The sequence below is a fragment of the Giraffa tippelskirchi genome, chromosome 13, assembly GCF_054371585.1.
Source record: "Giraffa tippelskirchi isolate mGirTip1 chromosome 13, T2T-mGirTip1v1.2.pri, whole genome shotgun sequence".
NCBI lineage: Eukaryota > Metazoa > Chordata > Mammalia > Artiodactyla > Giraffidae > Giraffa > Giraffa tippelskirchi.
Genome location: NC_137287.1, coordinates 71,480,624 through 71,494,750, shown reverse-complemented (window position 1 = coordinate 71,494,750; position 14,127 = coordinate 71,480,624). Strand labels below are relative to the sequence as shown.

At 40.3% G+C, this 14,127-nt stretch overlaps 1 protein-coding gene across 50 annotated transcripts in view; it reads right to left on the bottom strand.

Moving 5' to 3' along the window:
- MCM10 (minichromosome maintenance 10 replication initiation factor) overlaps window positions 1–10,511 on the bottom strand; it is a 117,780-nt gene extending 107,269 nt beyond the window's left edge. For 11 of the 50 annotated variants that reach the window (XR_014072369.1, XM_081553463.1, XM_081553462.1 and 8 more), the window contains exons 1-6: window positions 10,453–10,511; window positions 7,956–8,040; window positions 4,588–4,929; window positions 3,116–3,220; window positions 2,840–2,977; window positions 1,021–1,192 (exon numbers count right to left, since the gene is read on the bottom strand). Coding sequence is in view for 49 of the 50 variants with exons in the window: in XM_081553463.1 (XP_081409589.1) it covers window positions 1,021–1,192; window positions 2,840–2,977; window positions 3,116–3,220; window positions 4,588–4,929; window positions 7,956–7,962 (764 nt within the window). In the remaining variant the exon portion in view is untranslated. Of the gene's footprint in view, window positions 1–1,020; window positions 1,193–2,839; window positions 2,981–3,115; window positions 3,221–4,587; window positions 4,930–7,955; window positions 8,041–9,195 lie in introns of all 50 variants that reach the window. The other 39 variants (XM_081553465.1, XM_081553464.1, XM_081553487.1 and 36 more) reach the window with 14 other exon arrangements.
- Window positions 10,512–14,127: the final 3,616 nt, after the last annotated feature.

Sequence of the window (14,127 nt, the reverse complement as noted above, 5' to 3'; positions counted from 1 at the left end):
CTAGGCTGTTTCCACTGGGAAAGGCAGTATTATCTCAGGAGGGCCACATTTACCTTGAAAAAGAAGCCTGAAGTTCCCTCAGTGAGTTTTTACTATATTCCATTCCTAGGATTCTGTCTCAAATGTAATTATTGATTTCCACTCCCAATTTTGAAGAGTATGGCGTCATTACAATAAACTTCTACGGCATGTCAGCAGTCACTTCTTCTCCCCTTGCTCAATAACATACAATTTAAAAGCTTAGCAGTTTTAGTTTAGGTTGACAAGGTTCAGGTGTTCTAGAGGGGTTGCACTCGGCTACTCAGACAGTACGAAAGGCAATCTGGTTTCAGAGTAAGGATGTCGTCTCTGCCCAGGGCTCCAAGAGCAATAATAACAGAGGTGCAAAGCAGTAGACACAGATGACTTAGAAGTCCTGGTTTTTCCCTGAACTGATCCTGGGATGTATTTCTATTTTAATTTTTTTCAAATTGGAGGATAATTGTTTTACAATGTTGTGTTAGTTTCTGCTGCACAATGTGAATCAGCTGTAAGTGTATACACATCCTCTCTCTCTTGAGCCTCTCTCCCACTCTCCATTTATATTTTGCCTGAATATCTTAATTTCTCTACATAACAATACAAAAGAGCACAGTTATTTCTATTAACATTAATTATAAAAGATACTACTATCCTAGTTAAACTGTATATTCCTTTAGGTATTTAAAAATAGTCTCTACCACTGTTTCTACTAGTTTCTAGTTAAATACAGTACTTATTATTTATTGATTTCATTTTTAAGAACATGTATCTTTTATTCTCTACACAAACAAGAGAAAACTTTCCTTATTCATATGTAAATACACTGAGTCAAACTCAGTGCCAAAGGCCTAGTATGGTCAAGTACAAGAGCTATAGGTCTCATGTGACTCTGCGGTACAAACACACTAATTATGGAAGGCTCAGTCCCTAGGAAGGAGAAAGAGGCATCTTGTGGGGCCTACAAGCAGAGTGAAAGAGAGAGCTGTCACAATTACTGACCTGAGCCTCAGGCCGGAGAAGGCTTCCAGGGAGACTTCCTGAGCCATTTCCTCAGAGCTCCTGGGTGTCCCTGCACTCTGATCCCTAGTCATCCCACCAGGCTTGTTCCCAGGAGTTGTTCGGAGTGGTTGGGAGGGTACACTTTTCATCTTCAAAGACGAGTATTGTGGCTCTAGAAAATATAAAAATTAAAAAGAAAAAACACACTGATAATTAAACATTTTTTATTAGAATTGTTTTTTTAATCAACACGTCAAATCTTGAGAGAATAACGGAAGCCCACAGGATCATTTCTGTACTACCCCCAAACCTCTGCAGTGTAGTCCAGAACTTCCTGTGTATGGAAATGTTTTATACCACTGCTGTCCATGTGGTGGCCACCAGTCACAGGTGGACACTGACCATTTGAAACTGACCAGTGTGTCTAAGGAAATGAATGCCTAATTTGTAATCTAATTAGCCACAAATGGCTAATGGCTGCATCAGTTCTACTCTAAAACATTGTTTCTCTGTGCAATGCCATTTCTTGAATATTTACCATATACAGAACACTGTGGTAGATTTCATAAGGGAGTAAGAGCCCTCCTTCTGAAATCAGTAATTAGAGATTTGTGTACAGGTCAAATTCTACCTGAAAGACATCCTAAGCTAGACTAAAACCACTTCAACAGATTTCAGTATCAAGGTCCTAAATTAGCTTCCCTTTGTTTTCTTGTTTCATTTCATTTTACTTGTGTGTGGGGGTGGGGTGGGGTGGGGTGTGGGGGGCGGGAGTGTTAGGGGACTCAGGATATTCTGATATGTTTTTTTTCATATTTCACTAGCATTTGATAATGTTCCTAAGGGTTGGAAAGCTTGGGTATTCTCCTTAATAAAGTATAACTCTCTTTCAAATAAGATTGGTATTTACTTTCAAAGTGACTTTGGATCACTGTTCCCAAGGCAGGGGCCAGGGTAACCTTAGAACTTTTTAGAATCGGCAGAAACCATGCCCTTAAAGCCTCAAAACCCAACTTTGGACACTGCCTAATAAAATACCTTAGTAATATCAGAGGTCCTAAGGGAATAAACACTATTAATAAGTGGATACATGGAATATATCATCTGTTGTCAAATAAATATGAACACACAGAGACTACACCTATTCTGTCTTGTTGTGTCATATGCCAATGGTAGTCAAAAGGGCCTTTTTGAACATGTGTGATCAATAAAATGCTGCTTACTCTAAGCCAAGTTATCTCTAGATCGTTTTCTCTTAGATCTTCCAAAGAGTAATTCCTTTGGGCAAGAAGACAGTACCACAAAACCAATATACAGAGCTTATAAATCCTTTACGTTTTATTTTGTGTGTATATATGTATGTGCTGAAATAAGATTTTATTTGAGTACCAGTCTATCCTCCTGGCAAAGATGACTTTTCATAAGAATGAACCCTCTGGCTTCAAATAAAACTGGACCATTTTATTAAAGAGATCACTGTGCCTCAGTCTCACAGCCTGAAGATTAAATCTCTAGCTTTCTAGCCTAAGAACTCAACCCAGTGGTTGTACTTCACTATAATTCAACTACAGGACTATAGAACCAAAAAAATATTGAATCCTCTAAGCATTTAAATACTTATTCTCCACCCAAGTATTTTCTAAGCACTTGGAGATATACACAAAAATTATGAAATATAGAATGTGGTTCCCATTTCCAGGAAACTTATTCTCAATGGGCAGGTAAAACAGACCAACACACACACCCATATATAACAGTGCCAAAATATATTATAAACAGAGCCCAAGCAGTGCGAAATCAGGGGCCATGAGTACTACACCTGCAGGTGAGATGACTGGTGTCCGAGCCACTCGCTTGGGTTTTGGTAGAGTAGGAATGTCAAGCTCCGCAGAAAAGCACAATGACTCCTGAATTTTCTGAACTTTCTTCTCCTTAAGAGGGGGACGTGGAGACTTATCTACTTGATTAAAAGAAATCAGTAAAGAAAATTTAGAAAGGGGTTCAAAAACTGTTTTACCAGGAGTTGGATGCAGAAGTAATGTTATGATTTCTTTGTAACAGAAATTTATACTATCCCTAGAATTAGTTTGATTACCTGGGGTTTTACATGAAGGAGCTGGACTTGCTGGCTGTTTAATTGTCGCTAGTTTCAGCTGTTCTTGTAAGGACTTCATTTGCTCTTGCAACTTCCTTAATTCATCTAGGGGAAAAAAATATATTGATTTAAAAACCAGACGAGACAAAATATCATAATGAAAGTGCTGAAATAATTTTTGATGTCTACCCATCATCTCCAAAACTTGAGACCCACAACAGAATCATATACTGAGAATTAACAATTAACTTTTGCACTTTAAATAGTTCCCCTTAGAGAAATAAACATGGTATTTCCAGTAAACAAATCTCTAATACCAAAGCTGATTATGAATTTGTACTACTGACAGTCAGATACATGTCCATGGTTGACAAGTTCTTAAGAGTCAAGAGATGATTATGGCCCCTAAGCAAGGATGACATGCAAATTTATGAAGCTTTCCATATTTAAAACACAAAATAAATAAGATACAGGGATATAATATACACCACAGAGAATAAGCCAATATTCAGTAATAACTTTAAATGGAGTATAATCTATAAAAATATCAAATCATTATGTTGTACACCTCAAACTAATAACACTGTAAATGAACTATATTTCAATTAAAAATATATATGTAAATTAAAAAAATACATATCAGAGAAGATGTCAGGAATAAGAAAATGGCACTCCTCCCTGGAGAAGGTAACGGCAACCTCCTCCAGTATTCTTGCTTGGGAAATCCCATGGACATAGGAGCCTGGTGGGCTCAAAAGAGTTGAACACTATAGTGACTAAATAACAACTTCATAAAACTAACTAATATGTATAAATGTTTTCTAGTTGATGTTTGTAAGTGTTTGAATCTCCTGTTGGGATTAAGATAGAAATTCTGTAGCCAAAATAATCCACTTGGAATCCTAATCATACAGATTAGGATGAGTGACCTGGGACAAGTCACTTACACGCTCCAATGCTCCTGAAACAATGAACTAAAAAACTTGCCATACTGCTTTTTTGTGAGATGATAAAAACAAGAAAAAAAATCTGTAACACTAATTAAAAAAAAAGAAAGAAAGAAAGAAAGAAAAAGCCACTCCTAGATGGATCTGTTCAGAAATGGTCTTCTGCTCAAACAGAAAAATGTAGTGGCTTTGTAGTCTTGTTCCTGGCTCCCTTTGCTAAATCCCAAAGTATTATTTTTCTGTAATAAGTGTGAGAAATGTTAGAGCCATTTTGCAAAGGCTCAGTTATAGCTGGCTGATCCTGATATCAGGGACCACTGTGCCCGCAAATGCTGGCTCCACTAACTCTGGTATCAGGGACCACTGTGCCTGCAAAGGCTGGCTCCACTAACTCCTACAATTTCTTTTTGCAAAGTCATTTATCTCTACCCTTGACTCAGCAGCTATTTTGAAGAAAGCTGTCAGATGGGTAGTCTTCATCTGGTCTATCATAAAGAAATTAGAGAAAGCAAGTGGTTGGGGCACCTTGCAACTCCTGATTAGCTTTCCCTTGACTGGGAGCAGGAGCAGGGATGACCCTCTCTTTAGCTGATTGTAATGTAGGAGCTTCTTCCTCATCTGTTACATCTCCCATGTCTCCAAAGAGAGTGGCCAGATTCTCCTTTTGGTCTTCAGCCTGTTCCACTTCTCCCTCATCTGTCTCCTCTGTGTAAGATTCACCATCACCATCAGCGTCAAAGAGCTCATCAAATGAGTCAGGTTCACCATCTTCCTGGGTCAAGGGCTGACTCTCTTCTGAATTACAATCCAAGGCCGACTCATTCTCCTCCAGCAATGCAGTCAGCAGAGACAAATCATCTTCCTCCCCTATGGGACAAAGAAGAAAAAGGAAAGAAACGAAGCCTATCTGTGAAAAACAGCCACTGACAAGCAGAGTTAAAACATTCAACATTCACAATGCAGTTAAAATGACTGCAGATTCACCATTTTGCCTGGTTCATGTAACTATTGTTCTTGTTTCTAATTTTCTTTTCCCCAAGCGCTTCTTGGAGGGCACGAGACTAAGAAAGTAGGGGCCGGTATCTGCTTAGTTATCTCAATGGGCCAGCCACTGGGCTAGATCTCTTTACCTACACTACCTAAGCTAATCAGATGACTTCTTGAATATGAAATTCAATCCACAATGGAATAATTAACAATCATGCTAAATATACATTTAGTTCCCAGATGTATATATATTACCCCACTTTTTAACTGTTTGAACAATTTTTTACAACTACAGAAAGTTACAAAGCATTACATTAAATGTGTTCATATCCCATCAACCAGAATTAGCCATAATTAACTTTTTATTAGAGAAGGAAAGGGCAACCATGCCAGTATTCTTGCCTGGAGAATCCCATGGACAGAGGAGCCTGATGAGCTACAGTCCATAGGGTCGCAGAGTCAGACATGACTGAAGTAACTTAACACACACACAACTTTTTATGTTTGCTTTTGGCTTTTACATTAGAAGTTTATCATATCAAATCTTATCCCAACTCCTTACCACAGCCACCAGGCCCCAATGTAATCACTGTCATAATTTTGATGTATCACTCAAGGCCATTCTCCATACTTTTAACATAAATACATATTCATGAACATATCTGGCAACTGTTTACATAGCATTTACATTGCACTGGGTATTATAAGTCATCTAGAGATTATTTAAAGTGTACAGGACGATATGTGTAGCTTGTATGCAAAAAATATATGTCATTTTATTAACATATCAGGGACTTGAGCATCTGGATTTTGGTATCCATTCAGGGTCCTGGAATACATGCCCTGAGGATACCAGGGATGACTGTATTAACTGAGTTTATCCTCAGAGCAAAATAGACAGGAAGACAGATGAGTGGTGACTTGTCAGAGGTGAAACTGTTAAGAGGAGGAATTTCAACCCAGGCAGCCTCACTTCAGAGTTCACCTTTGATATTGAAATCTGTTGAAGTGGTTTTAGTCTAGCTCTGACAAATTCTTATAGTACTTCTAAATTTTGTTCATTTTGCAGGGATATATGCAGAATATTTACCTAGTAAATAGTGAGAGAGGGATCAGCCCTGGTTCTCTCATGAAAAGATGAATTCAAGGCCAAGAGTCTGGAGCCATGAGGCAGCCTTTCTCACTCAAGGTTCCCAGTGGTGTGGGCACAGGCCTCTTCCAGGGTGTGCTCTCTATATAACAGCTTGGAATGGGAGAGAGATGAGGGCCTCTTGGCTCTGCTTTTGGGTATGCGGTTATCTCATTTGGAGCCTGGAGAGCCAAGTAGCCTCTTCTCTCTTGCTACACCCTGCACTCTTGGAGTCATTGCTGACTAAGCAAGTCAGATTAATCATTATGCAATCTCTGACTTTAAGCTTCAGGTTCTTTCGTCAGATTCTAGACCCTAAGTTGGCCACTGGCTCATTTCCTTCTGAGGTCAAGGAGCGTAGAGTGGTAGAAAGGGTATTGGTTTGCTGATCTAGAGGTCTCTATCCTAACCCAGGCTCCTGTGCTGACCTGTTTCATCATGTGATCCTGAACAGGTCCTTAACTTCTCTAGATTTCAGCTCCCGTCTTTTCAGTGAGGGAGTGTATCATGTATCCTTAATGCTTGTGCTTTAAATGCCTCTGACTTTATAAAGGAATCATGCCCAAATTGCGGGGAGGTAGGAATGAGCAAATAAAATAAACAGATAAATCAAAAATGAAGAAATCCAACTGGCCAGTAAATAAACAAACAGTTCTCTATCTCACTAGTAATCCTGGAAATGCAATTAGAACAGCTAGCTACCTTTTAAAATAATCCATCAGATTAGTTAAAAAATCTTGGATGATATCTCAGATGTTGGTGAGGTGGTAGGGGGAAAACTCTCACACATGTGCCCCAAAAAAACCAAAACAACATAATTGCAGCATAGTTTGTAGTGGGAAACGATTGGAACTAACCCATATGCCTTTTACTGGAAAATGGATTACTAAAATGTGATTCAATCTTACCATGGATTGTAACTGAAAGAAATACAGCAATTGAAAGAAATAAACTGAAACTATATTTTGATTTGATCAATCTTACATGCAATGTTGAATGAAATCAGGAGAGGAGTAATACGTACAGTGTGAAATAATTTATATAAATGTTTTAAAGTAACATGGATACCAAAATCCACAGATGCTCAAATCCCTGATATATTAATAAAATGGCATATATATTTTTTGCATACAAGCTACACATCTCCTCCTGTACACTTTAAATAACCTTTAGATGACTCACAATACGCAGTGCAATGTAAATGCTATGTAAATAGTTGCCGGAGCTTAGCAGATTCAACTTTAGCTTTTTGGAACTTTCTGGGATTTTTTTTCCCTCAAATATTTTCTATATGTGAGCAGTTGGTTGAATCTGCAGATGGGCAACCGTCAGATATGGAAGGCCAACTGTATGCATAAGATCTTAGAGCAGTGCCTGGCACATAGTAAGTATATGCCAACCATCATTATTACGAAAGACAACCAAGGTTGTTAGGAACAGAAAGTGCACCTGGTTAAAACAAATAACATTCACTGACTGAAGTGAGATTTCTATTGCACCACTCAGACAATGTTTGAGGGTAAGGTAGCTATTTTCACTATTTTGTAAGTGATATAAGTAACAACCAAAGAAGGAAATGGCAACCCACTCCAGTATTCTTGCCTCAGAAATCCCATGGAAAGAGGAGCTTGGCAGGCTACAGTCCATGGGGCATCAAAAAGAGCTGAACATGACTTAGTGACTAAGAGAGAGAGAGAGATAAGTAACAATAACCCCACGGACAAAAGACTGATTTTTCATGAAACAAAGGGAAATTGAGAAAACTGCCAGGACTCACCGTCCATGCTGTCAAGTGAACAGTGGTGATGGAAAACTGAGGGAGTATCAGGTGTCCAGGAGATGGCAGCAATGCAGAACCTTGGCTGTGTGGAAGCAACACAGGAAAAATCACTCTCAATTGTTCTCTCTCACATTACATATCCAACAAATCCAGCATCCTACAAATTGTAGGAGCTTAAGCTCAGAATTAATTCAGGCTCTGGCCATTTCTCACCCCAACCAACCAACCTTCTCTCCCTCCTTCTATGGATGCAGTCCCTGTGTCTTGTCTGCAAGCTACTGTTATGCAGACTTTATTGAGGTACAGAGTTGTTTTGTGTGATACTAGATTACACAGATGAGACAAACTGTGAACAGGTATTACGAAGCTCAGAGGAATAGCTGGCATAGCTAAGTAGGATAACTTTATATTATCCTGTGCACTTTCCTTTTTCATTTAAAATGATTTTTAAAACTACAAGAAAAAAGTAAATTTTCTAGGCTATTGTTTAACTTATAAGTGTTCTATCATACATATGATCTTGAGAAGTTCGATGTCAAAGATTAATTACGGTGCTTTCTTTTCATTTATTCCCCAGACATTCCCACAATCCATCAGGTGTCTGGCACTGTGCTGTCAACTGGGGAATCTGCAAGACTGTAAGGTTCCTGAGGGTTAGATAGGGGCAAACTGTCTTGGTCATTTCTATAACCAACCCACATCCTGCGCCACCCCCCCACCCCATCTAGGACCATCTGACAAATGCTAAGGGTTCTTTCTTTAATATATTGCTAAAATCTTCCGTGCTGTGCTCAGTTGCTCAGTCGTGTCTGACTTCTTGCAATCCCATCAGGCTCCTCTATCCATAGGATTCTCCAGGCAAGAATACTGGAATGGGTTGCCATGACCTTTCCCAGGGGATCTTCCCGACCCAGGGATCAAACCCACCTCTCCAGCATGGGCAGGTGGATTCTGTACCAATGAGCCATCTGGGAAGACTCTGACCTAAGGAGTCAGGTGGGAAAATCATGAGAGTACGGATGTCTTAAGGAGAGCATCTGGGTGCTGGTCCTGGCTGAAGAAGGAATGGAGGGAGTGAAGGCTGAAAGGAGTGCAAGCACGTTGGAGCAACCTCAGAGGCATAGGACCACATCTCCTGGGAGCCTTGTTCAGTATCTGGGAACTCAGTGTATACCTCAGAGCCCCCTACTGGGGAAAGATGTAATTACACCATTGTTCCTTGATTGCCAGTACAGACCTGCTTAGTCACTCCGTGGCGTTCAACTCTTTCAGTCGAAAATCTTCTCCTTCTCCCCAATTTCACCCAAAAACCTAGTCCAAGTCACCACCAATCTTTTGCCTGGAATACTGTATTTGACTCTCTGTCCCTCTGAAATTTGTCCTCTGTATAAACACTACTGTAATCTTTTCTTTCCTCAGCAATATCTGCAATCTTTTATGAACATGTCAGATCGCAGTATTCCCTTAATAAAATTCTAATTAGTTTTCCACTGCCTTTAGAACAAAATTTACAAAGCCTACTCGCTCTCCTACCTACTTTCACTTCCTCATTTTTTCTACAACCACTCCACCCAACCCCAACCCCGCAATAATGCTTCATCCAGACTAGCCTGCTTTGAACTTCTTGAACACGCAAGTGCTTTCAGGCCTCTTTGGAAAGCTCTCCCCTATCTCCTTCTCATTCCTCAGTCTCAGCTTAACTACCAGTTTTTCTAAGCCTTTCCAGACCACTCTATCTGACCAGGCCCCTGGAACCCTCTCACCTCATCGCTTTCACGACTTTATCGCACATTCCACTACAGTGTACTTCTTTGTTATCTGTCCCCTGGTGGCTCAGACGGTAAAGCGTCTGCCTGCAATGCGGAAGACCAGGGTTCAATCCCTGGGTCGGGATGATCTCTTGGAGAAGGAAATAGCAACCCACTCCAGTATTCTTGCCTGGAAAATTCCATGGACCGAGGAGCCTGGTAGGCTACACACATTCCATGGGGTCGCAGAGTCGTATCCGACTGAGCGACTTCACTTTCACTTTTTCACTCACTTTAAACTGGATAACACGAAAGTAGATGTGATGGGAGCCTTGTACCCCTATTAACAAACCATAATCCTAAGCATAAATTTATAAAAGAGAAAGTCCAAACGGCATGTATTTAGCAAACGTTTTAAACGGTTACCTTTAAAGAGAAAAAACTGGACCCTTACACAGCTTGGACGTTCGAACGCCTGGCACCTCTCGGCGCCTTTCGGAACTACCCGCCATTTCCCAGCTCCTGAACCTTCCACGGCTCCGCACCCAAGGCCCTCCCGGCCTCCCGGCCCCGAGTCAGCCCAGCGCTCGGCCCAAGCCACTTCCGCGTTCGCCTAGTTCCAGTCTCACCCACCTGAGCGCCCCCAAGCTCCGCGCCTCTCGCTGTCGGAGCTCGTTAAACGCTCACAAAGACGCCTTCGGCGGCCCCTCAACCTACCCCTGAACACTCGCAGACCCACTTCTTACCCGGCTCCTCACCCCTTCACTCTGCACAGCCAGACCCGCCAAAATTCCAATTCCTCTCCGCCCCTGCTTCTGACGTCAGACGCACGCCTTCTTGGGCCTGTACTGATTGGCTACTTCAGAGCTTTGGGCGGAAACGACCTCAAGGGGGCGGGGAGAAGGTGACCCTTGCGTTTAGCAATCAGATTGGTTGACGTGACCGGCGCCCTCTTTGTTGGGGGCAGGGGAACTTCCGGTCGGTGCAGTTCTAGGCTTCTCGGGTTAAGTGTTCTAGTGTCGGGGAGTAGATGTGTCTTTTTTGTGGTCAGTTCCTGACACTTTCCGGGACTGACTGTGTCATCCGATTCTGAGCCTCGTTTTCTCTTCCTGTGAGGTGGAGGGTAACTCTTGATGCCGACAAGCCTAGACATTGAGGCTCAGACCGCGGAACCCCCTGCAGACTTTCCCCCTGCCCTCACAGATTGCCGGTGGCTGCGTTGCCTGTATACAGATGTGGCTGATTATTTCATTTAGTTGATTATTTTACAATCTTGTGTTCAGTTGAGATAATTGGACTAAAAGACTAGTCTGGTCTACTTTTATCCCTGTCTTATCTTGGGGAAGTAATATCATCATCGTCTGTAAAATGAGAAGGAAAGACTAGGTGACATTCTTTAACACAGTAGAAACCACTGTTTCTAGAGGAGTCCGCAGTCCTTAGACTTTGGGAATTGCGTCAGAGTTGGGAGTAACTGTTTTCTGCTTCTTCCCATCAAAATGTCAGCATCTGAAGACAAGGGACTGTATCTTCTTCATTGTCCTATCTCTTCCTCTCTCTCCTCTTGCTTGTACCTGGCACACACGATATGTTTACAGAGAGAAAAAGTTGAGAGCATTGCCTCCTTAGCAAATCACTTAGCTTTGGAGGGCTCATATATTTTTTGTTTGTTTGTTTCTAGAGTGCTGATGAAAGCAACACCTAGGTTAGAGGGTTTCAGGAAGGATCAAATGAGAATTTCCAGTACATTTTTACACACTGGTTATCAGTCATAATCACTTAGTGCCTCTGTTGTGCAAGGGTGGGCAAAGACGTCTAATTTGGGAGATGTGATATATGCATAAAAGACAAATTACATAAGGTGACTAGGGGGCACCAATTTTGCTGAAGAGGAGGTGAAAGAGAAAGTGAGGTGAAAACATTTTTTAAAAAAGTTGATAAATCAAACTGTGTGGCAGATGAATACCAAGTCAAGAACTTTATTCAGTAAGCATTAAAAAGACCATGTTTGAGCAGGTGGGGGAGGAAGGTACAAGAGCTAGATAGAGGAAAGTGTGCCCAAGAGCTTAGGCTCTGGTTAAGACGGTGTGATTTTTAACTGCCACGTACTAACTATGCAACCTTGGCTAAATTACTTAATCTCTCTGAGCCCCAACTTACCCACCTGCAAAACAGGGACAGTTATAGTTATTTCACAGGGTATTGTTGAGGATTCATGAGAAAAACTTAAAAATATGCAGTGTGCCCAGCACATGTAAGTAAGCATTAAATGTGCATTAACTTTTATTCTTAATACTTTATCAGACAATGCTTAGGACTATTAAGCTAACAAAGATAGGTGCTCAGGAATTGGATATACCAGAAACTGGAGGCAAAGAAGCTCCATAGGAGATCGTGAGAGTCTCAGACTGTGAGAGCTGATGGGAAGAGAAGAATGGGAAACATGTTATGAAGGAAACTTACCTGCTTTGGTAACTGACCAAAGGAAAGTTGTCTTGGGCAGGAAGAAGAGAGGATGATCACCACATTGGCAATAGCTGGGAGACCAGCAGAATTATAGAGGTGGAACATGCTTTGTACAGCGAAGACATGCTGAGTTCAGCCTGAGGTGATGGCGTGGAGAGTTCAGCACTACCTTTAGGTTTGTGACCCAAGCCAAGGGGACATATTAGGGCTTCAAGTGTAGGTTTAGTGAGTGCAGTTGAGTTCCCTAAAGTAGAGATTTTATTTTTATTTTTTCCAACTTATTTCACTTAGCATAATATCCTCTGGGTTATCCATGTTGTTACAAATGGCAGGATTTCTTTTTTATTTTATTTTATTTTATTTTTATTTATTTTTATAAATTTATTTATTTTAGTTGGGGGCTAATTACTTTACAATATTGTAATAGTTTTTGCCATACATTGACATGAATCAGCCATGGGTTTACATGTGTTCCCCTTCCTGGACCCCCCACCCACCTCCCTCCCCATCCCATCCCTCTGGGTCATCCCATTGCCCCGGCCCTGAGCCCTTAAAGTAGAGATTTTAGAAGCACAGTATCTTAGAGTATGTTTCTGGGGGTTGACACGACAGATGATTAAATCAGTGCTTGCACCTTTAGGCCCAGGAGAAAGCAATGCTATTCAAAATCAGATCTTCTGGGAGTAATGGCCAGTTTCCATAGCACCCCTATCACCTGCCTGTAGGCATCTGTTTACATCTGCCTTCATGTCTCATGCTTAATGGTACAGAATTCTCTATAGAGTCTTATCCCAAACTTGAATTTGTCCAGCTATCTGGACAAAACTCTCCTGAAAAAAATATTATCCTTCCTCAGAGGCAACACTCTACTGAGAGATGAACGACCCCTCTGAGAAAGAGGAAAACCCAACCTCTTTAGTTTTCCTAATAGAATATTGTCTCCGTTGCCCAAATAAATGTCTGTTGCTTTCCAAACAATCTAGAGGTTACTTTAAGCAACAGGGTATGTTCTCCATTTCTACTGATGTTTTATGAAAGAAGCTAATAAACTTTAGCCTTGCTGGTTTTAATTAATTCATAAGAACATTCAACACATTTCTTCCTTGGTTTTTGCTGAGTTAACTACAATATATACTTTATGTATGTGGAATAAATGTTACCCATGATTATGGATCCATATATTTAAAGGACAAATTGCTACATAAACAGTGAGAGTTCCTGAGCCAGTATTTTTTTTTGTATTATACTTCATATCTTTGTAATTACTTAGCTAGAAAAAAAGAACACCTACGGTACTCAGTGATAACTAGTATCTTCACAATAAGAACATAATGTTCCTTCAATAATTTTTAAAATGACAAACTCTGGAAGTCAAAAGATATGAAAGAGGATATAAAATCATTTCTACTTTTTGCCTTTCATAGCAAAGCAGTTTTGGTACCTTTCCTTCTTTCATGAAAACATTTGAATATTGGTTCATATTCTTGATTCCTGTTACACTTAAACGTTGCAACTGGCTGTTATGTCAGCTTTCTTCCATTGAATTAATGATAGCATAATGAATCTTATATCTTATTAAAACCAATTCCAACTGAGTCCTTTCATTATGGGTCAGATGAAATTGTTAGCTAGTTTTTACCAGAATCTTGGTTGTATGATGTACACAATATATTTTATGTGTATTCATATTAAATAATCATATATAGTTCAAAGGTTTTTTCATTTTTAAGAAAATAATATACTTATATTTTAGAGTAACTTTAGGACTACAGAAAAATTGAGTGGAAAGAATAGAATTCCCACATAGCCCACTCCACAAACAATTTTATTATTAACATCCTGCCTTAGTATCAGACTTTTTGTTACAACTGATGAGCCAATATTGACCCATTATTATTAACTAAAGTCTATGCTGCTGCTAAGTTGCTTCAGTCGTGTCCAACTCTGTGCGACCC